This window comes from Protopterus annectens, chromosome 3.part0, assembly GCF_019279795.1.
Source record: "Protopterus annectens isolate FY-2018-M chromosome 3.part0, PAN1.0, whole genome shotgun sequence".
Classification (NCBI taxonomy): Eukaryota; Metazoa; Chordata; order Ceratodontiformes; family Protopteridae; genus Protopterus; species Protopterus annectens.
This window is the reverse complement of record NC_056731.1, coordinates 379,173,138-379,195,851: the sequence shown is the minus strand read 5'-3', so window position 1 is coordinate 379,195,851 and position 22,714 is coordinate 379,173,138. Positions and strand designations below refer to the sequence as shown.

Here is a 22,714-nt window from a genome sequence, read left to right as displayed (position 1 = left end):
TCTTTATCTGCAGGAACCGGATTCTTGACAACAGAAGCCTTAACACCCTTAGGCCCCTGGCTAACAGTTTCAGGGTCTGCCCTAGGACTCTTAAAAGATACTTATGAGCTTCAGGCACCCTGTAATACCTATCTGGTTTAACAGGAGCAGGAGGCAAAGAATCAGGATTAAGAGAAGCCTCTGCAAACACATCATCCACCACATTCAAAACAGGAGGTATAGCCAAAGGCCTATGCTGGGGTAAAAACAAAAATTCCCTAAGCCTTTTCCTGGAGTCAGAGAAGTCCTGACCTTCCCATTTAAAGTGCTCTCTCATGGAGTGAAGGGTCTCTGAAAAAGAAAAATCCTCAGGAGGAGAAGCAGAAGGAGTAGAATCATCCACATCAGAATCAGAATAATGAGAATACTCCTGCAAGTCTTCAGCCGAAGACTCAGACACATCCGAAGCCTGCTCATAATCCCCCAACACTGGCTCCATCCTAGGCCTCTTATCAGGAGGGGGCATAGAGCCTCTAATTAAAGTAATTAAATCTTCTGCCATTTTAAGCATGTGCTTCTTGGGCACAGAACCTGAAGAACTAGGAGTGACACCCACAGTAGCTAAACTAGACCTGCCTCTAGGAGAAGCCTTGGAAGCAGAAAGAGAGGGCCTAGACACCTTAGGAAGGGAGGGGAGTAAAGTAATCTGAGAAGCCCCTGTAGCCTGACCTGCCTCCTGGGAGGCCACATCCTGTAAAATCAAAGTTTCTCCCTGGGACTCCAGAGAGGCCTCCAACGGAACCACAGGTTCCCCTGACGCCTCTAAAGAACCGGCGTCCGGTTCGGACGACTCCTCTAACCTAGGTTTAACTGCCTTGTCCTTGCGCTTCTTTGAGGAAGCCGGCGCTGGAGCATCCGACGGCATATTGTAATTGCACCGCTTCCCAAAGACCAACCTGGCACAATCCAATCTTCGCTTTATAGTGCGTTTATTAAACCTAGCACAAAAGCGACACCCAACAACGTCGTGCTCAGGTCCCAAACAAGGTATACACAAATTATGGTAGTCCCTATGCGGAATCTGTTTCCCACAAGAAATACAGTTATTCACTTTTTCTGACATCCGGTAAACCACTGAGGCAAGAAAAAAACAAAATATTCCCCAACGGGGTACTTAACCAACTCTGACTTCGGTCTGAAACTCCGAATTCGAAAAATTTCAGAACGCTGAACGGCACTTGCAACACTGCTTCTGCATCGGACCATGCGGCAAAAAAGACTGAGGATATGACGTCGGTCATGCGCATTTGTACCCTGACGTTCTGATGTCAGTCAAATGCGCCTTGACCAACGTCAGCCTTATACTCTGATATTCGGGCCGACCGGGGGACAGCGGACTACCCAAGTGTTAGGACTGCAGCAATGTGAGATGAAGAACATCCACGCCCTCTGTCAATGCTCCCAGAGGGAACCACAGGGCTGTCCTCCAGGGCACAAGTATCTGAGGGGCCAGGTAGTGCAGTGGAAGCACAAGGGGTGCTACCAGGTTGCAGCTCAGATGTGCTGAGCCTTGGTGCCATAGCCAGTGGAGATAGGGCAAGTGGATCCCTTAGGCCAGGCCTACCCAGCTGTGCTATGGGGAAAATAAAAAGCAAAAGAGAAAATAAGGGCTGGGGTTAGAGATTGCACAAGTTCTCTTATTTGCTTATTTAGGCTGATGAGGGTGGTCTTCCAAGTTTTTGGTTCTCACTTTTGTATTTGTAAACAGTAGTTTTTTTCCTTACTGTATAACCTAGTAATGACAGACACGTGTCTGTCCAGGACAAGATAGCAGTGTCCCACAGGCTGCTAAAAATGCTCACTGCAAAGTCTAACAACAGCTCTCTCTCTCTCTCTCTCACACACACACACACACACACACACACACACACACACACACACACACACACACACACACACACACACACACACACAAACCCCATTGACTGCAGTGCGAAATAAACCCCTACCTATCATCTAAGTACACCGACTACAGAACACAGTACTTATCGCACGCGCCAAAGCACAAGTCTGGTTTTGTCAGGACTGCAAGTGAACTTACAGTAGATGACATTGACAGGCCATGTGGGAAACAAGAGGTTGGGAGGCTTGCATTAAATGGATGTGTAGGCTTGTGCATGTCTCAAAAAACTGCCAAGCCATGCCATTGGAGAGGTGACTGTGGGATACACACTTCTGCTCTTCTGTGTAGACACACACACACACACACACACACACACACACACACACACACACACACACACACACACACACACACACACACACAGAGTTGACTTCAATGTGTATAGAACTCCTACCAGAAAATGGAACACAATACTTATTGCATGTGCCACTGCAGGTGAACTTATAGTAGATGACATTGACAGGCCATGTGAGAGACAAGAGGTTGGGAGGCTTGCATGAAATGGACAGGCCATGTGGGAGACAAGAGATTGGGAGGCCTGGATGAAATGGATGTGTAGGCTTCTGCAAGTCTTAAGAAACTGGCAAGCCATGCCACTGGAGAGGTAACTGTGGGATACACACTTCTGCTCTCCTGTGTAGACACAAACACACACACACACACACACACACACACACACACACACACACACACACACACACACTGTTTACTATAGTGAGAACAGAACCCCTACCTATCAGAAGATGCAGACTACAAAACACAATACTTATCACACACGCCACAGCACAAGTCTGATTTTAACAGGACTGCAGGTCAACTTATAGTAGATGACATTGACAGGCCATGTGGGAGACAAGAGGTTGTGTGGCCTGCATAGGTACATTGCTTCATAGTGTTATCTGAGGCTAGTAGCATAATAGCAGTAGACTATTTGGAAGCCTAGCTGTGTAACAACACAAGTACCCTTACTGAACATGTTTGGCTGTTTGAGTTTTGCAGAGCAAGGCTGTCAGCACTACCAAGTGGCACTGTCCATGAGTGAGCACACAACATTATTGTATAACACTTTGTATTGTGGTTGATATATGTGTGAAAAAGGTAATGAGACCCCAGGGTTTATAGTGCTTGTTAGGGGTGTTTTTTTTTTAGGGGGGGGGGTGGATGTATTGTAAAATTATGACATATAGTTATATTGTGCCCTTAGTTTGCAGTGTTTCCACATGTAGTTTTATATCATACAAAGAAACTGGACAATAAAAAGCAATGATAAAATATCATATATACAGTTCCATAGTACAACAAGCCTTGCATTTGCTTGCTGGTTAACAAAGTGTACACACACGGGAGCTAGGCCTGTTTGTGCACTGGGAAGCAGTGGGCAAATGAGAGACACATTGTTAATGCTTCCTACTATACCCCGGTCCCATCTGTACTCCAGGCTGGCTTTCTGCAATGGCTAAGAGCATTAATTGAATGTACACATTTTCTATCTTTGGATGTCTGCTTTCTAGGAAATCTGGTTTTCCCCTGTTTCCACAATTTTGCACATCACACAAACAAGATACGCTTAGCCAAACATTTTTTCAGGATGCTGTGTATCATGCAAAACTGGAATTAAAAGAAGACAAATAGGACAAGATACTAAAACTAAGGAACACATACATAAAATCTGTAAAAGCACAGTAAAGTGTGATAGTACACATCACAGATTTCTAAATATGTTAGGATTTGAACCCTCACACTAATACAGCTTCAGAAAACAGGAGGGATGCCTAAGTCCTCTTGGCCACACAAACAGCTTTGCATCAATGAAATGGAAAGCCATTCTTTACACAACTAACTGCATCAGAATGTACACTGCTATCAAACCATCAACTGTGATTTGTACATTTAATTCTCTTTACTATATTTGGACATAGAGCAGTTAGTGATCACACAAGCTGTCATAATTATGCTTACAAATATACAGATCTGTGTTACCCTTCTGTGTTTCTTGATCATTCATCAGTTATCTAACACATGCAGTGTGTAAGCCATTCTACATCATTGGTCTTAACATGTGAGATGGTATTAACTGGGAATACTATGACATGCAGTTGCCAACAAATGTAGTCCAGGCTGGATGGCACAAATACACATATGCTGTTCCTTTGGGGGTAGCATAGCTGAGTTACTGTTATGGCAGGGACAAGGGTACACTCCTCTTTTGGGTAGGGGGAACAAAGCTCAATTACTGTTATGACACAAATAAGTCTGAAGCCTGAACTGCAATGCGTATCAGCACTTTCTAACATCTGTCTTTAATGATTTACCAATACAAAGGTATGGTGCTAAACTGAGATAATGCAGGGAACATCATAATTCTTCAGAGGTATGACTGTGTGAATCTTTCATGCCTAAGGCCTACTAATTACTAATGGACAAATATAAGTAAAATAAGTGTCTTGTGTCACATGTTAAGGCACTTTCTGTACAAATCCACCATTAATTACTTGCTTACTGTACCAAGTTAGAATATACAAGGATATGCCATATTATTATTAAAGAATACACACTAGGGTCAGGACTTACCTTGCAAATGCAGCAATTGACACACCTTTAGTTTAGGGCTGACTCTGTCTGATGCAAGCAGTACACAGCCAATACATGGGGAGGTAAAGGTTGTGTGAATTGCCTGGCATCAATTTGACTATATGTATGTGAGTAGGAGAAAGGTATTAAGTCCCTACATGGTCACTGAATGTGCTATGCATTGTCTCTTAACCAAAACAAGGGCATACTAAGCACACCTATGTCTGCCTACAGGGACAGCAGCTGAGGGTTCTTCCTCTGAGTCCTCTTCTGACTATGGCTGTGGTGACCTAGACATTGGTTGGGGGATGTGTGTCCCTTCTCCTTGCTGATCCTACTGCAGATGTTTCCTCAGGATTAGATTGTGAAGCATAGCACATACTGTGAATATTTGTGTACATGTGCATGGATTATACTGCAGAGCTCCACTGGATATATCTAGGCACAGGAACCATGACTTCAGAAGCCCAAGCACACACTCTATGATGTTTTTAGCTTGAGCATGTGCCTTATTATATTGTTCGTCCATCGGCGTGTGTGCACTTCTGATGGATGTCATCAGCCATAGTTCCAGGGGCATAGCCAGCATCCTCCAGTAAATGGCCCTGTGGGATTTCCCCCCAGCAAACATCTGGTACAGCTGTGATGTGTATCAGATATTGGAGTCATGATGACTGCCAAGGTTGCCACCACACACATTCAAGATATTTCCCGGGGCATTACACACAACTTGGCAGTTGATGGAGTGGTATCCCTTGGGGTTAATATACATTCTACCCTGCTCACCAGGTGGTGCCTTAATATGTGCATGAGTGCAATCTATGGTGCCCAGTGCCTCAGGGTAGTGCGCTACACAGTAAAACAGTTCCATATTTCTGGCCCTCTCTTCAGAAGTATGGGGAAAAATTAAGTGCTCACTGGCATGTATGAGCATAGCATCCAGAAATTGATGGAGGATCCTGGAGGTTAATGCTTGTGACATACCCATTATGTCCCCAGCTGGTCTTTGAAAGGTGCTAGTAGCTAATATTCTAAGGGCTACACATACCTTAGTTTCCACTGGGATGGGTTCCCGTCAGTTGGGTCTGGTTTTGAGATGAGGGCAGCAGAGCTCATGGACTTCTTGTAATGTGTCCCTGTCTACCCTGTAACACTCTACAATTTCCAGCTCATGTACACCAGGAAATTTATCCTGGGTCTGAGCACTCTTCTCCTTCCCAGCATAGGCCTATTGTTAGCAACAACAGCAGCACTGGCTTCAGCCTCTAGCACATGCAGATGTAGAATAGCTGCAGCAGCCCTTAGCACTGTGTCAGTAAAAATGTCATTGTTTCTACTCCAATGGTATTGAAGATAAATGAAAAACGAGGATGAAGGCTCCATGGATACTTTATACATTGTTTAATAGCTGGATTTAATAGTTGGATTGCTTGAGTAACATGCAGTTCACCTGTTTATGCTATAACTTGCATATATTTGATATTTTCTCCATATGAACCATAAAAAGTGAAGGAAAGGTTGCACACCCTGGAGTCGTACCCATGACCATCTATATTCCATCCCTAGCACATATATGTGCTGCCATAAGAATAGTTACATAACAACACAGAGAAACTTGACATTCATTCCTCTGTTTCTTGTGGTTGTGCTACGTGCTGCACCATGCAAACAAAACAATGGTTGTTGTTGTGTCTTTTGGCTTTTCCCGGTTAGGGGTCGCCAGAGCGGAACTCCGGTCCGCTAATGATTGGTAGTTGATTTTTACGTTACGAGTTACCAGCCCTGACGCACAACCTTCAACAAAGGTACGCCCATTCATGCATGTCTCCACACAGAAGACGCTCGAGCTGAGAATCGAACCGGACAGCGTCTTACTGTGAGACGACAATGCTACCGCAGCACCACCACCGCGCTGTTAAAAGTAAAAAAAAAAAAAAAAAACAGTAAACCAGACAGGGACCACACACTTTAACAAACAAATAATGACAATGACACAGAACTTAGGAATTATGCACTGCTTACATGCACTTTCACCCTTCATAGCCCTACATGTTCACCTCTGCAAGTATACCTGACACACCCTCCTGATGTCAGCATTCACTGTTGCCATGCATTCAACATGAACATTGTGGAAGTGCATACACAAAGTGAACATCCCTGCATGGTTACTCTTTTTTGTGATTCAACAATTCTAATGAGTTTTGACCTCATTTACATCTTCACCATGCTGACAACCTAGAGTCTACATGGTTAGTAACTGTGTAGGCAGGGAAACTGCACAGGAGCCCAATGCTGTAACAGAAACATACATAAACTACATCTTGCATATGGTTACATTACAGTATTATACCCTGTTTCATGGAGGATTACACATTTTAGCAGCCTGCATTACTTACAAGTATATTCTTCATATTCTTCATTTTGGGGTGGGGGAGAGAAGCTGCATTTATGTCATGGCACTTCAAATGACATTATTATGATTGTTACACTGATTTTCTAGCATCCACCCTGTGTAATTAGGTCAAAATGTGTGTAGTGTTGCATGTTAAGGGCAGTTCTATACAAATGTAAGAGCTTTTACTTACTCTTGTTTCCATGTAGACTCATTCCCGTGACTGAATTCAGAAGGTTTTGGAATACATGACTAACACAAACACGGAGTCTACACAGTTGTTTTACAGGTTGTTGAATCACTCCACCATGTTGTGTTGGTTTAATAGCATAACATTCAGCTACTTATGCTGTAATTTGCATGCCATGAAAATTTCTGTATTTCTGCCTGAGTGTGCGCTACTGGGTGCCGCTACGTGAAGTTTACTGAATCTAAAAGTCTTCTCAGCTATGTGTGCATCGCACTGCAACATGCACATGGTAAATATTATCATGTAAGGTTTATTGAATCCACCTGAGAGTGTTTTATTGAAGTAATTAGAATGAATATACACCTGGTGTGCTAAAATTTTTGAGGAACACAAAGAGTCAGATTTGACTAAATGATTAAACAACAATAGTGGATAATTGAATGTTAATAAAAAAGTGTCTGAAAGATGGTTGATATATGTGAGGAGTAGTTATACATTATGCTACAAGATTATCCTCTGAAGAAAGGCATTCATTTATCTAAAAGTATGTCCAAAATTCTAGCTTGAGCATCTGTTTGTAAATCAGAATTATACTGTCTGGTTGCCACTTTGAAACAGCTGTATCTCCCCCCCTCCAATTCTAACTGCTTTGTCACTGATACCTTCTGACAAATTAATGTGTAACTGGGGGGTGAAGCACAACTAGAGTTTCTCTGTGGTCACTTCAGTTTAAACTGAAAAATGTCTGCTTCCTATTAATGCATTGTGATAATATCACTGCAGTGATTTGTGCCTGCTGTTTAAGCACAGAGAATTAAAAGTATAAGTTGTTAATGAGCTTTCCCATGTGATCCTTCTCCATTTGCAAATTTGGGTGACCATGTTTTTCCACACTGGCATTTTTCAAGTGTCTTATTTGAAAGCTGGAAATAGCTGATGTGCTTCTCTTTCTAGGCACAACTGGATGTTTAAGCATATCAGATTAATATCAGTAACTTAACTCCCAACAAAGGACTCCTGCCAGCCAGAAATTGTAATTTCAAAACATATATTGCTCTAATAAAAGGTTTTATATCACTTCTATGTTCCAGTGTCTTTGTGTTTTATGTCTGTGAACAAACACAGCAAGACTTATTTTTTAGTACTCGCACTCTATGCCCTCAGGTCTTCAAGTGAAGAGCAAAAAAATAAAAAGCACTTAGCTGTAATTAGTGATTGGCTTATTAAAAATACAATCAACCCCCTCCCACTTCAAATGAAAACTATAAAACAAAACACTTTACTGTAATAAGCCAGCTTATTACAGTCAGATCTACTCCACCCCTACACCACCTCCACACATCTACAAGGTGGCCAGGTTCATGCTTCTCCCTCCTGCCCCAGTCATTCAGGTCCCATTTATGTGCCCTACCCCTGACCCTCCTTCACATTTTATTGAAAAAAGAAAATTTCTCCTTTTAAACTGTAGCAAACTGCCTGCTGCAAATGCAACAAACAGCACCTACAGTTTATACCCTGCCTCCATGCAGCACTACTGTGCTCATGGTTTAGTCAAAAAAAATGTTCTTCTTTTAAACTACAGCAAACTGCTTGCTACATTTTATACCATGCCTGCACACAGCAGTACCGTGCTCAGGTTTCATTTAAAAAAAAATCTTTTTTAACTTTTAAACTGTAGCAAAAGCTTGCTACAATGTAGCAAGCAGTTACTACAGTTTAGAATATACAAGGAGCATTACAGCACTCAGGACTGACCGTAAATAAAATACCCACTTTTAAAAGCTGGTATTGCATAAAAAAAAGATCCAGAATGGTTGGCCAAGCCCCCTCAACACTCTGCATCTGGGAATCTAGGACAATTCCTCCTATTGCCCTGCCCTAGCTATGCTACTGCCTAGTAAACTTAATGAATGGTAGTTATTTGTGTACAGTCAGGTGCAACTTGTAAGTATGGATGGAAAAGGTCAGAAGTCTAATATTTATTGTATATTTCATATATGTACTTATAACGGGCAACTACTAGAAATACTGGCAATGGAAGGATCTCAGGGAGAAAAGAAAAAAATGAAGTTTTGATACAAAGCCAAATTAGATGCAGCATCTTTCCAGGATCCAAGACCAGGGCATAGAAATGAAGGACTGACTTCATGTACCTGAAAAACTGGAAACAGCCTTAAATAATGCAGTCTTTGGATGTTTCTGTGCCAGATAGAAGGGATGATCCAAGTAAGGACCACTATTACAGAGTGGCTGCAACTGAATAAGAAGTGAGTGAGTTGCTGAGCATCTCTGTCTTAAGACTAACTAAAGCTGTTCGAACACTACAGCAAGCAATAAAAAAGAAAAGAGAAAAGAAAAGCAAAAAAAAAAAATTGGTGATGAGGCACAGAAAGGTGAAAAAGAGCAGGGACTGCTAACTAAACCAGCAGCCAAAAAAAGTGGCATTAGAAAAGAAGATGAAACTGTGGCACAATATTCCCAGTGATGGGTAGTTCAGTGATACCAATTTCAGCATAATATACTGTAGAAGCTTAGATGTTGATGGAACCAACAGGGATAACTTGGGCACTGATGATACTACTGCACTCCACATTGCCAGTGATAGTGGTGGTCAGTCCACTGAAGAAGAAAATAACACCAGAGAAGCTGTAAGAAATAATGACCAATTGGTTCAGTCACACACACACACACACACACACACACACACACACACACACACACACACACACACACACATATATATATATAGATTAATGGCAAAAAAGAAAATTAAACTTTATGTACTCACCATAACTAGGCATATGTGTTGTCCATTTTCATTCTTCCTCAACACATGGATTTGATCTGATTCTTGGATCCGATTTAGCCACATACTCCAGACTTTGGAGCAAACTGTCAAGCTCCTTCCTCTACCCATAATGCCTTTGTCCATCCCCACTACTGCAGTGGAGATCGAGTTTGTTGCCATAAGGGTCCTATAACTAGACAGAGACAGGAATTGATATCAGAAAAAGAAATGGCTCAAACCCGGAACTGTAATTTCCAAAAACAGTCCAACAGGTTTCTGCAGTAGATATAAGGAAGGGGGTGGATGAGGAGGGGTTGAGGAAGAATGAAAATAGACAACACAAATGCCTAGTTATGGTGAGTACATAACTTTTTTAAATCTGATGTTGTCCTTTTCATTCTTCCTCAACACATGGGACAGAGTCCCCAGCTACATTGACGCTGGGTGGCCCTCATGGAGGGGTCCAAATGGAGAGATGAAACTCAGCAAGCAAAGGAGAGTAGTGTTGCTGAAATTGAATTCATCCTCAAGTCTTGGTAAGTATCTTCATGAAGTGAACCCTGTTTTCTACAAAATCTCACCAAGGCGACACTGATATATAGACTGGATTTATAAAGCATATATTATGGACAGAAGTAGTTCAAAAATTAAAAGAGATAGCTGGGCGCACAAGACCCAGGATAAAAAAGTGCCCAATCCTGGTAGGCACACTGGTGCCAGGGCTGGAAAAAAATTACTGTAGAATCCTCAAAATACGGAAATATTCCTACAATGGGGCCAGACCAGGCCCAGGGGGAGGATACCACCCCCCCTGTTGTAGAAGGATGTAGCAGTCCACAAAAATCACAAAAACTGATAGGCCAAAGAAGAGCCATAAAGATGACAGAGTGGACTAGTGAGGATAAGAAAGAAATTATGTATTGTTACTATTATACAAAAAGCACAGAATTTCCAGACACAAGATATACAAAACGATTAAGAGAGAAATTAGAGGCATCACAGAAAATGATGACGTCTACATCACATGGGATCATCCATTACCAACAGTTCAAAAGACAGATGCTAGAAAACTGGATATAGTGGTCCAAGAAAAGAAGACAAAAATAGCATTGATCATTGAAATCACCACACAGAGTGTCTACAGTGTCCTGCATACAGAGTGACACAAAGTCATAAAATATCAGGATTTGCAAGCAGAAACGAGAGCAATGTGGAAGAAAGATACCCAAATAGTTCCAATAGTAGTAGGAGCAATGGGTCTTATAAAAAAGAATCTACAATCATATTTAGATATGTTGTCAATGCATGTAACTCTGTATGAATTGCAGAAAGAGCCATTACTTTGCACATTGTGGTTGCTGCGAAGAGCACTTTTGTCTGACATCGAAGAGTGAAACAATACTAATTTCATGAACATTAATCGTACTTTGACTTAGGAATGGGGTCCATTCCTGTCATGGTGTTAGAAACCTAAAAGATTTGGAGAAATTAAAAAAGGATATTCTGGAGTACCACTGAGCTAAAGCAGGCTCTAATTTCTAGATATAAGATCCAATTGGTAATGAGTAAGAAAGGTATGAGCATTGGACCATGTGGCTGCTGTGCAAATATCAGTAGATTTTCTTGACCAAAAAGCAGAAGCCATGGATCTGGTTGAATGAGCCTTGAGAGGTTTTGGTATGGGAATGCTTGTTGAGAACAGATCCAAGAAATATAATCAGTGATCCATTTGGCTAAAGTGACTTTAGAAACTAGGAAACAGTCTTTTTTGTTGAAAAGGAAACAAATGGCTTATCTGATTTTCTGATGTGTTTTTTCCTGTCAAGATAAAAATGTAACTGTGTACATCAAGGAGATGAAACCTATATTCTCCATAATCTGACAATTTTGGAAAGAAGACTGTTAAATAAATGGATTGGTTAATGTTTGTTTCAGAAGCTACTTTCGGTAAAAAGGAAGGGTATGTCCATAAGATAACGCTGTCTTTGTGGAAAATAATGTAAGGTGTCTGAAGAAAGAGCCTGGAGTTCAGAGATTCTGTTTGTGGGAGTAATATCTACTAAGAAGACTGTTTTCCATGACTGGAAATTTAGATCAGTTTTTGCTGAAGGTTCAAAAGGTTTCTTCGTTCGACCTTATAGCACAACAGTCAGATCCCAGGAGGTGAAGGATCCTTTATTGGTGGTTTGAGAAAAAAATGCCTTTTAAAAATACTTTGCACAATTTGGAAGAAGCCAGTGAATAATTTTGTCTCCTATATGAAATCTAGAAATGGCTGCTAATTGTAGCTTAATCATAGAAAAACTAGCTGCTTCTTTTAAAAAGAATTCCCAAAAAATCAAGTACTGCAGAAACTGGACCAGAAAAGGGATTAACATAATTTTTCAAATCCCAAAGGGAGAATCTTTTCCACTTGGTCTTATAAACTCTCTTAGTAGAGTCTTTTTGCAAGGATAAAGTAATGGTACATACTGGGGAAGATAGCCTGGGCTGTCTAATCAATACTGGAAGTGGAGAAACCATGCAGTTAGCTAGACGGCCTGAACGTTGGGATGTTTCATTCCTGATGAATGGGAGAGGAGATCCAGAGATGGTTCCAGTATCCATGGAGGATAATGAAGATGAGACAATAGGATGGGGAACCACACCTGTCGAGGCCAGAAGTGGGCATGAGGATGACTGAGCTCTTCAGCCAACTTGCTTTCTGCAGAAATTTGGGAATCAAGGGAAGAGAGGGATAAGCATAAAGAAGACCAGAGGGCCAAACATGGACTAGAGCATCTCTCAGTGACTCCTCCTGAGGGTGAATAAGAACAAAGAACCTGCTACACTTGTTGTTGGAGGACACAAAGTGGTCGTAGCAAGGTTGGCCCCAATGATGGAAAATCATTTCCACCACCGATTGACTGAGAGACCATTTGTGAAGTATCAGAATGGACCTGCTTAATTTGTCAGCTAACACATTGTTTTTTTCTTGGTATGTGCATTGCAACTAGAAAATGGTCTGAGGAGATCACCCATTCACACACTCTCATGGCTTCTCTGCAGAGGGCGTAAGATTGAATTCCTTCTTGTTTGCTGATATACTGCACTACAGACATGTTTTCAGTCTGAATTGCAATAGTCCCTAGAGGAAGAGCATTTTGAAATGTCTGCTATGCAAATAGAACTGCTCCCATTTCTAATACTTTGATATACTGGTTGGGCTCTTGTGGGGACCACATGTCTTGGACTGCCCTTCCCAGGAAATGCCCCCCACACCCCAGTTGGTAGTCATCAGTAGTCACTGTGGCCATTGGGGTCAGTAGAATAAAAGTCATCCTAGGTGAATGTTGTCTGACTGGATCCACCAGCTGATGTGATGTTTGCAAACAGGTGTAAGTTTGGATGGAAAGGATAAGGGCTGTTGAAGAATAGACCATTGAACAGCTAGAGTCCATTGAAGAACACTCATAAAAAGTCATGCTAAAGGAAGAAATACAATGGCTGCTGCCATAGATCCTGGTGCTTGAAGAACTGTCCTGGCAGGGGTGGGGGGGTGGGAGGAAATAAGCAGATGGATCTGATGCCCGAGCGTGGATATACAATGAAATGGTAGTTATGCTATCTGTGTTGTTGTATTTAGATGTGTACCAACGAACTCCAGGCTATGGACTGGTGTAAATTTTGATTTGGCATAATTTATTGTTATCCCCAGTAGCCAACAAGTCCCTGGACTGGAGGAGAAGATGCTTGGAGGAGGTGGTGAGGAGCCAGTTGTCCAGTTATGGAAGAACTCAGAATCTTCTGAGTCTCAGATGAGCAGTTACCACTGCCATGTATTTGATAAACACCCTGGAGGCTGTGGTGAGTCCAAACGGCAGGGCTCTGAATTGGCAATGGCTGGCTCCCAACTGAAAGCGTAAATGTCTTCTGGACTATCTGTCTATTTTGATGTGATAGTACACATCCTGAAGATCTATGGAGCATATCCAATCATCCTTGTGAAGTAATGGCAGAATGGACTGAACTGTGACCATTTGGAACTTTGACTTCTTTACATACCGGTTCAAATTGCTGAGATCCAAACTTAGTCAGTGGTTCCCCATCTTTTTGGGCACTAAAAAGAAATGTGAGAATATGTTCTGAATCCTATTTGGTCTGGTGGGACCTCATGGATGATTCTTTTGTCTAGCAGGTTTTGAATTTCTTGTGCTGACACTTTCCTCTGACTGGGTGGAACATTGTTAAGTTTCTGACATTTGTGAACAGGAAGTTGGAACAATGGAATGGAATAACCTCTGGATATTATTTTTAGCACCTAGGAATCTTCTGTTAAGTTTGCCCTGGCATCTGGTTGCAAGGATAATCATCTCCTGACTGCCACCATTGTTGGACAGTCGAGCAGCAACTCATGAGTGTTGGAAGGGTTTATCTACAAAGGAATCCCAGAAACCCTGGTCTTGTGCACCTCCTTTGCCTATAGGGTGGTGCCTTCTATTAAACTTCCTCCTGTGCCTCTGGATGAGTTGTCCCCACATGGACCTTGGAAAAGTCCCTGAGATTTTTGGAACCATATTATCTTACCACCACTCTGATTCCTGGAGAAGGTTTGTCAAGAAGTAGAAAACTTGATTCCAATGGCAGACAGAGTCTTTCCTTCCTGTTTCCTGTGGGTAAGCATTTCTTTTACCGATGACCCAAATAAGGATGTGCCATCAAAGGGGTGGAGGGGGTGGGGGGGGGTTGATAAATAATGTCTTAAAAGGCTCCAGAAAATCGCATAGCTGCATCCAGGCATGTCTCCTTAGAGCAATGCCTGAAATGGCTACTCTTGAGGTGCCTTCAGCTGTGTGAGAGATTAACCTCCTTGAAGCATTTGAAACAGACAACAGAGTGACCAGCTGAGAGGAGGTTTGTTTAAAATATTCTGCATACATGGACTCTGAGAGAGAATATGAAAGGTTCTTGGTCAAATTTGTCTGAAGTCTCATTAATTGTGCCAGGTAATTAAGAGACTCAGGGTGAAGGTTGTCGAGACAATCACTTTCCGAATCTCTCTAGTGCCCTAGATTCCCTGGTTGGCAGATGGACAGAAGATCTCTTTTCTGCTAGCTCTTTCTAAGTGGCTGCTGCCACAACCATAGCATCTACTGAGACTCCTTTGCTCCAGTGGGATCTATCTTTCAGGGAGCTAAAATTTTATCAGGTCTCTTTGGGATGGACTGGATGTTATCTGGCTCCTTCCATGTCTAGTGGGAAACCAAATCAATAAGTTCATCTGCCGGGGGTGGTAACCCAAGACGTAGATGGGCAAGAAGCAGAAGCTTTCAAAAATACCAATTCCTATGGAGAGAATCTCTAACATGTCTCCAAAAGAGATACTATCTTGTGGAGATGTGGGGACCCTATTCCTTCATCAAAATTGGTATCCTTTATGAGAGGCACCAAAGGGAATCTCCGTGCCTCCTCTTGCAGATTATCGTAGAATGGACCTCCTCTGTTGCATGTTCAGGGGAGGTATTGGAAGAGAGAGTGAGTTTCTCTACAGAAACTGCTTGGAAATTAGCTGCAATTTGCAATTCCTGTGGAGTAGGCCTGATCAACTCAAAGCTCAGAATCAATCAGGAAATGGAGGCTGGATCTGAGAAATGAGCAGGCCATTATTGAGAGAGAAAAAGCCTTTTCTATGATTTCAAAGGCAGATGGACCCAGAGAAGCCTTAATCAACTGCAATGGAGCCGATGCAGTTGATGGTACAAGCAAGTCATGACTACCCTTGGATCTGTGCCTCAAGGATGGAGCCAGACCCGAATTGTCCATGGCTGAGGCTCTGAGGGGGAGGGATGGATCTGAAAACATCTGAGTTGAAACACACCAAACAGCTGTGGTCCCAAAGAAAAATGATCCCAGCTCCACGGATCTGATGCCACCACTTTGGCTCTGGGACCTGTTCCGATCCAGAGGTATCAGAGGTGAATGTTGTCTGACTGGATCCACCAGCTGATGTGATGTTTGCAAACAGGTGTAAGTTTGGATGGAAAGGATAAGGGCTGTTGAAGAATAGACCATTGAACAGCTAGAGTCCATTGAAGAGCACTCATAAAAAGTCATGCTAAAGGAAGAAATACAATGGCTGCTGCCATAGATCCTGTTGCTTGAAGAACTGACCTGGTGGGGGGGTGGGGTGGGAGGAAATAAGCAGATGGATCTGATACCTGAGTGTGGATATACAATGAAATGGTAGTTATGCTATTTGTGTTGTTGTATTCAGATGTGTACCAACGAACTCCAGGCTATGGACTGGTGTCAATTTTGATTTGGCATAATTTATTGTTATCCCCAGTAGCCAACAAGTCCCTGGACTGGAGGAGAAGATGCTTGTAGGAGGAGGTGAGGAGCCAGTTGTCCAGTTATGGAAAAACTCAGAATCTTCTGAGTCTCAGATGAGCAGCTACCACTGCCATGTATTTGGTAAACACCCTGGAGGCTGTGGTGAGTCCAAAGGGCAGGGCTCTGAATCGGTAATGGCTGGCTCCCAACTGAAAGCGTAAATGTCTTCTGGACTATCTGTCTATTTTGATGTGATAGTACGCATCCTGAAGATCTATGGAGCATATCCAATCATCCTTGTGAAGTAATGGCAGAATGGACTGAACTGTGACCATTTGGAACTTTGACTTCTTTACATACCGGTTTAAATTGCTGAGATCCAAAATTAGTCAGTGGTTCCCCATCTTTTTGGGCACTAAAAAGAAATGTGAGAATATGTTCTGAATCCTATTTGGTCTGGTGGGACCTCATGGATGATTCTTTTGTCTAGCAGGTTTTGCATTTCTTGTGCTGACACTTTCCTCTGACTGGGTGGAACATTGTGAAGTTTCTGACATTTGTGAACAGGAAGTTGGAACAATGGAATGGAATAACCTCTGGATATTATTTTTAGCACCCAGGAATCTTCTGTTAAGTTTTCCCTGGCATCTGGTTGCAAGGATAATCATCTCCTGACTGCCACTATTGTTGGACAGTCGAGCAGCAACTCAGGAGTGTTGGAAGGGTTTATCTACAAAGGAATCCCAGAAACCCCGGTCTTGTGCACCTCCTTTGTCTATAGGGTGGTGTCTTCCATTAAACCTCCTCCTGTGCCTCTGGAGGAGTTGTCCCCACACGGACCTTGGAAAAGTCCCTGAGATTTTTAGAACCATATTATCTTACCACCACTCTGATTCCTGGAGAATGTTTGTCAAGAAGTAGAAAACTTGATTCCAATGGCAGACAGAGTCTTTCCTTCTTGTTTCCTGCGGGTAAGCGTTTCTTTTACCGATGACCCAAATAAGGATGTGCCATCAAAGGGGGGGGGGGGTTGATAAATAATGTCTTAAAAGGCTCCAGAAAATCGCATACTGTATCCAGGCATATCTCCTTAGAGCAATGCCTGAAATGGCCACTCTTGAGGTGCCTTCAGCTGTGTGAGAGATTAACCTCATTGAAGCATTTAAAACAACAACAGTGTGACCAGCTGACAGGACGTTCGTTTAAAATATTCTGCATACATGGACTCTGAGAGAGAATTTGAAAGGTCCTTGGTCAAATTTTTCTGAAGTCTCGTTAATTGTGCCAGGTAATTAAGAGACTCAGGGCAAAGGTTGTCGAGACAATCACTTTCCGAATCTCTCTAGTGCCCTAGATTCCCTGGTTGGCAGATGGACAGAATATCTCTTTTCTGCTAGCTCTTTCTTAGTGGCTGCTGCCACCATCATAGCATCTACTGAGACTCCTTTGCTTCAGTGGGGTCTATCTTTCAGGGAGCTAAAATTTTATCAGGTCTCTTTGGGATGGATTGGATGTTATCTGGCTCCTTCCATGACCAGTGGGAAACCAAATCAATAAATTCACCTGCCGGGGGTGGTAACCCAGGACGTAGATGGGCAAGAAGCAGAAGCTTTCAAAAATACCAATTCCTATGGAGAGAATCATTAACATGTCTCCAAAAGAGATACCATCTGGTGGTGATCTGGGGGACCCTATTCCTTCATCAAAATTAGTATCCTCTATGAGAGGCTCCAAAGGGAATCTCCGTGCCTCCTCTTGCACATTATCATCCAATGGACCTCCTCTGTTGCGTGTTCAGGGGAGGTATTGGAAGAGAGGGTGAGTTTCTCTACAGAAACTGCTTGGAAATTAGCTGCAATTGGCTATTCGTGTAGAGTAGGCCTGATCAACTCAAAGCTCAGAATCGATCAGGAAATGGAGGCTGGATCTGAGGAATGAGCAGGCCATTATTGAGAGTGAAAAAGCCTTTTCTATGATCTCAAAGGCAGATTGACCCAGAGAAGCCTTAATCAACTGCAATGGAGCCAATGCAGTTGATGGTACAAGCAAGTCATGACTACCCTTGGATCTGTACCTCAAGGATGGAGCCAGACCCGAATTGTCCATGGCTGAGGGGCAGGGATGGATCTGAAAACATTTGAGTTGAAACACACCAAACAGCTATGGTCCCAGAGAAAATTGATCCCAGCTCCACGGATCTGATGCCACCACTTTGGCTCTGGGACCTGTTCCAATCCAGAGGTATTACAGCAGAACTGCTATTCGAGTTGAATTAGAGATTTTCGTTGGATCCGACTCCAAACCTCTCAGGGTTTTCAGATGCTGGGACGCTGAAACAGTGGGATGGATCAGAGAAGGAGAAAGAATAGTAGGTGACATTGCTGGAAGGCTCACAGATCCAATAGGGGACGGAGCCAGTATGACCCCCACCTGGATCTGAGCTGTGAGAAATGTTCACATCATCCTTTCCACACATCTGCTTCTGATAAACATCTGTAGGACCTGGAGGATGCAGTGGATTGTGGCCTTGAATTTTTCTTAGGGTTTTTTAAGACTGGAGAGCACAGAGTAGGAGAAATTGAGTTTTAAACACTCTGGCATGTGAGTTCTTTGAGAGAGGCCATGCTTTGGATCCAAGGGTGTGGCTTCTGAGGGAAATGCAATTGAATTAGCTGATATGATTATTGGATCTGAGTATTTTGGATCAGAAGATTTCGGATTTGAAGATTGGGTCTTCAGATCTGACAATGTCGAATTCGAGATTTTTCAACTCTTGACAGGTGGCTCCGACAAAGTTCTAGGGAACTTCGGTGGGCAGCATTTTCTGTGCTCCAATGCAGCAACCATAGAAACTTTGGTGGGGTTTGAGCCCCAGAAGATGAAGCTGAAGTAGCAGGCATAAGGCCTTTCAAAATCAACTTGTTGCATCGGTCAGTCAAAGCCCTTGGGTTAAAGGCAGAACAGATACTGCAGTCAGTATCCAAGTGACCAGGCAATAAATGCATTCGGGATCTGAATTCAGAATTTCGTGCCCACAAGAAGCATATTTCTTGAAACCTGTCAGTTTATCCAACATGGGAGAAATTACAGCAGAAAAGTATTAAGTACCAAGCAATATAGTAACAAACATTGAAAGAAAGGGAGTTTTTTTTTGTGGAAGAAAAAGGGGGAAAAAGGAAGAATTACCAACAATGGTAATCTGGAAAAAATACACTGATGAAATGGTAATAGGGGAAAAACAGTAGCATCTATGGTACAAGAGAAATACTATCCTAGATAGTAGAAAGCCTTCCACCTGCAAAAGCTAAGAGGTAGGATAGAAAGATCAAGGTGTAATAATTTTAGAAGTAATTTTTTATAGAAAAATAAAGTAACTCACGAAAAAACACAAATTTTCACTCAAGAGAGGAACTTGCATCTGAGCACAATGGCAGCAAATGAAATCTGAGTTATTGGGGATACAGTAAGGCATTGTGGATAGAGGGAGGAGCTCAAGAGGTGTATCCAAAGTCTGGAGTATGCAGCCAAGTCAGAGCTGAGAATCGGATCCAAACCCATGTGTTGAGGAAGAATGAAAAGGACAATATCAGATCAAATTCTATTTATGATCTTGAACTAATTAAAATTCAAGACAGGAATAAATAATATGTTCTAGTAAATGGAGAAGGAGAGCCATAAACTAGATTGCAAACTCTTTATCTTTGAAACCTAGGAATAGGGAATCAAAAGGTTGCATTTTCTTGACAAGCATTAGACTCTCTACTCCAAAATGGCATCATAGTAACTCAGACATTCCTTTTAGATGCTCTAGGAGGAGTTTTGTGAGTGAGTGTAGGAATCACTGCCTTGCACTTTACATGAGACATATAAGAGTTCATCACCATTGGCCACCCCAGAGACCAACAAGGGAGAGTGACCTCAACTAGTACCTGGTTTTCTTCTACTTAAAGGTAAGAAGGGAAGGAAGAAATACAGATAGATGGAAAAATGATTTCAAAGCTGAACAATATGCAACTCCTAAAGAAAAATGGAAGCACTTTATTTGTGTGAACATATAATCCTGATTTTAGTAGTAAAGAACAGAGTGATGACCAGCACAGAATCTAATGATCACTTTCAACAGTCAGAAATAAATTTGTATTCATACATACCACAACAATCTGGGCAGCGTGGGTGTTTCTCCTGATCTACTCCAAATCCAGGAAAACAGTGATAAACGCTTTCTACTGTTAATGTGCCTCCAATGTAGTAGAACATTGGTAGTTCTTCAGTTGACTGTTCTATGGCCTCTTCTTGTGTAAAAAAGAATTCATTTATCATATTTTTTGCCTTTGAAAAATAAGAAACTATGGTTAAAATATGACTGCATAATAAATGTACTACCACAATATTACTAATAACACAATACACAAATTAACCGTTTTCTACAGGCAAGTTCACAGAGCAAACAATGAGTTGTAGTCTCAAGTAAAATACAACGGTATTGCATCCTAATATTATAAAGGAATTCTAGATACATGCCACTGTTTCAAACAACAGATACCAGTTTATTTCACTAAGAATAATATTTTCAGAGCCCAAATATACCATATTTTAATAACTATGGACAGAGGAACGTATCTAACTTCTGAATAAACCCATCAGATGGTAATATATAGAGAACTCTATGGTTATGATGGCAGCGTGAATACATACACGATGGACCTAAGTGTATTAAGGGTGAGAAGTGCACCTTTCAAACATTTATTTATTTATTTATTAATTTATTATATTTATTTCTCCTTTGTTGACCAGGCTAGTCCCACTAAGCTAGAGGCCTCATTTCAGTACAGATCCAAAGTGATAATAATGCTAACTTAGGGAAAACAGGCCAGCACATCAGATAAATTCACCTAGTCTTTGAGGAAGAGGAAATGAAGCAGTCTCTGAAGTTGCTAGGTGGTGCTGGAAGGCTACTACTGAGGTTCAGCAATCCCATGATAGAGCAGAGTGCAGTAGTGTTGTAGGAAAGGAGCAGAAGGAGATGAAGTAACTTACAGAGCTACAAAATGGAGGACTGGAGACAGAAATGCTGATAAATGTAATGAACCAAGCATAACCAAAGGAAGAAGTTAGATGGACTGACATGGTGGAGAGAGTGTTACAGGAAGAAGAAAGTAAGAGATTGGAAACACAAACAACTGCTGCTAAAGGGGAAATAATGGAGGTATCCCCAGCTGGGAGGTAGCCAGTTTTCAGGGTTTACCTGTGCAACAGTATTTTTTTTTTACAAGAAAGAAGTTATGCATGCAGCAGGGCAAGAAAGTATAGAGGAAGGAACTGAGAGGCAACAAACAACTGGTAGTTTCTCAACAGTCACAGAGAAGATGACCAGTGGTAAGAATAAAAAGTAAAAGTGATGGCAGTGTGAACAGGTATGACATTATAGATAATATTATTTTGCCACTAGAATTTAACATTAAAGATACAAAAGCAATAATTAATTTGGGAACTGATAACTTTGTGAAATGACATTTGAAAGCTTTAACTTGCTGGAAAAAATGAAGAAATGCAATAGAACCATGGAAAGACTATTTCAGAGTTTGGGACTACAACTAAAAAAAGAAAAGAAATGTGTAATTTAGGATGTCAGATATGGATGAGCATGAGTTAAAACTGTTTTTTTTTTCTTTCAATATGTAGTGAAGTACATGAAATAAAAAAATATATGTGACATAAGAAATGTATGGACTGGGGATTAAGAAGTAGGGGTAACAATGGATGCTAAGGATGGGAAAATTCAGCATATTTCAAATACAATAACTGTTAATGGTAAGACAGGATTTGTTAGATAGTGGTGTCAACCCAACGCATGTTCTTTCTATGGGGATGAAAATCATTTAGTACAAGACTGTAACAAACGTGTGGTCAATGCAAGGAGAGGGGACATAAAGTAGAAAACTGTAAGCCTTTTTGCAGAAAATATATAGAATATGGACACTTTTGGTTTGACTGTCCCAGATTAGAAGAAGAAACCATAGATGTAGAGGAAAGATCAATAGAAAGACAAACTCTAGAAAATATTATTACAGAAGATGTTGAAAGAGAAAATGGTATAGGAGAAGGGGACACTGAAGAAAGGTTAAAAAAAAGAGGAGGTACAGAGAAGAAATAGTTCAAAGTGAGGTTATTTAACATACGGGAAGAGAACAGATCTGCAGTTTTAGAAAGTGAAGAGGAAAAAAGGAGAAAAACTGGGATATGAGAAGAACAAGAATGAAAGAGTGAAAAATCATTTGCTGGGAGACAGAAAAGAAAAATAAGATATGGAAGTAAAATATGAAAAAGGAAACAAAATGATATAGGAATTTTAGCATTAAATGTGAATATTATTAGAAATGAAATAAGAGGTTTGGTGGTGGCAGAATTTTGTAAAAAAATAAAAATTGTTGTTTTTGATTTGCTAGATACCAGATATACTGAAAAAGAAAAAAAGTAAAACAATATAGACAGTATGTGGGGGTGAAATTGTTTGGTCAG

The 22,714-nt window shown here is 41.5% G+C and overlaps 1 protein-coding gene across 2 annotated transcripts in view; it reads right to left on the bottom strand.

The window, feature by feature from the left end:
- LOC122796386 (zona pellucida binding protein) overlaps positions 1-22,714 on the bottom strand; it is a 944,481-nt gene that overhangs the window by 67,033 nt on the left and 854,734 nt on the right. For both annotated transcript variants that reach the window (XM_044064828.1, XM_044064827.1), the window contains exon 7: positions 20,347-20,524. In XM_044064828.1, coding sequence (XP_043920763.1) covers positions 20,347-20,524 — 178 coding nt within the window. The remainder of the gene's footprint in view (positions 1-20,346; positions 20,525-22,714) is intronic.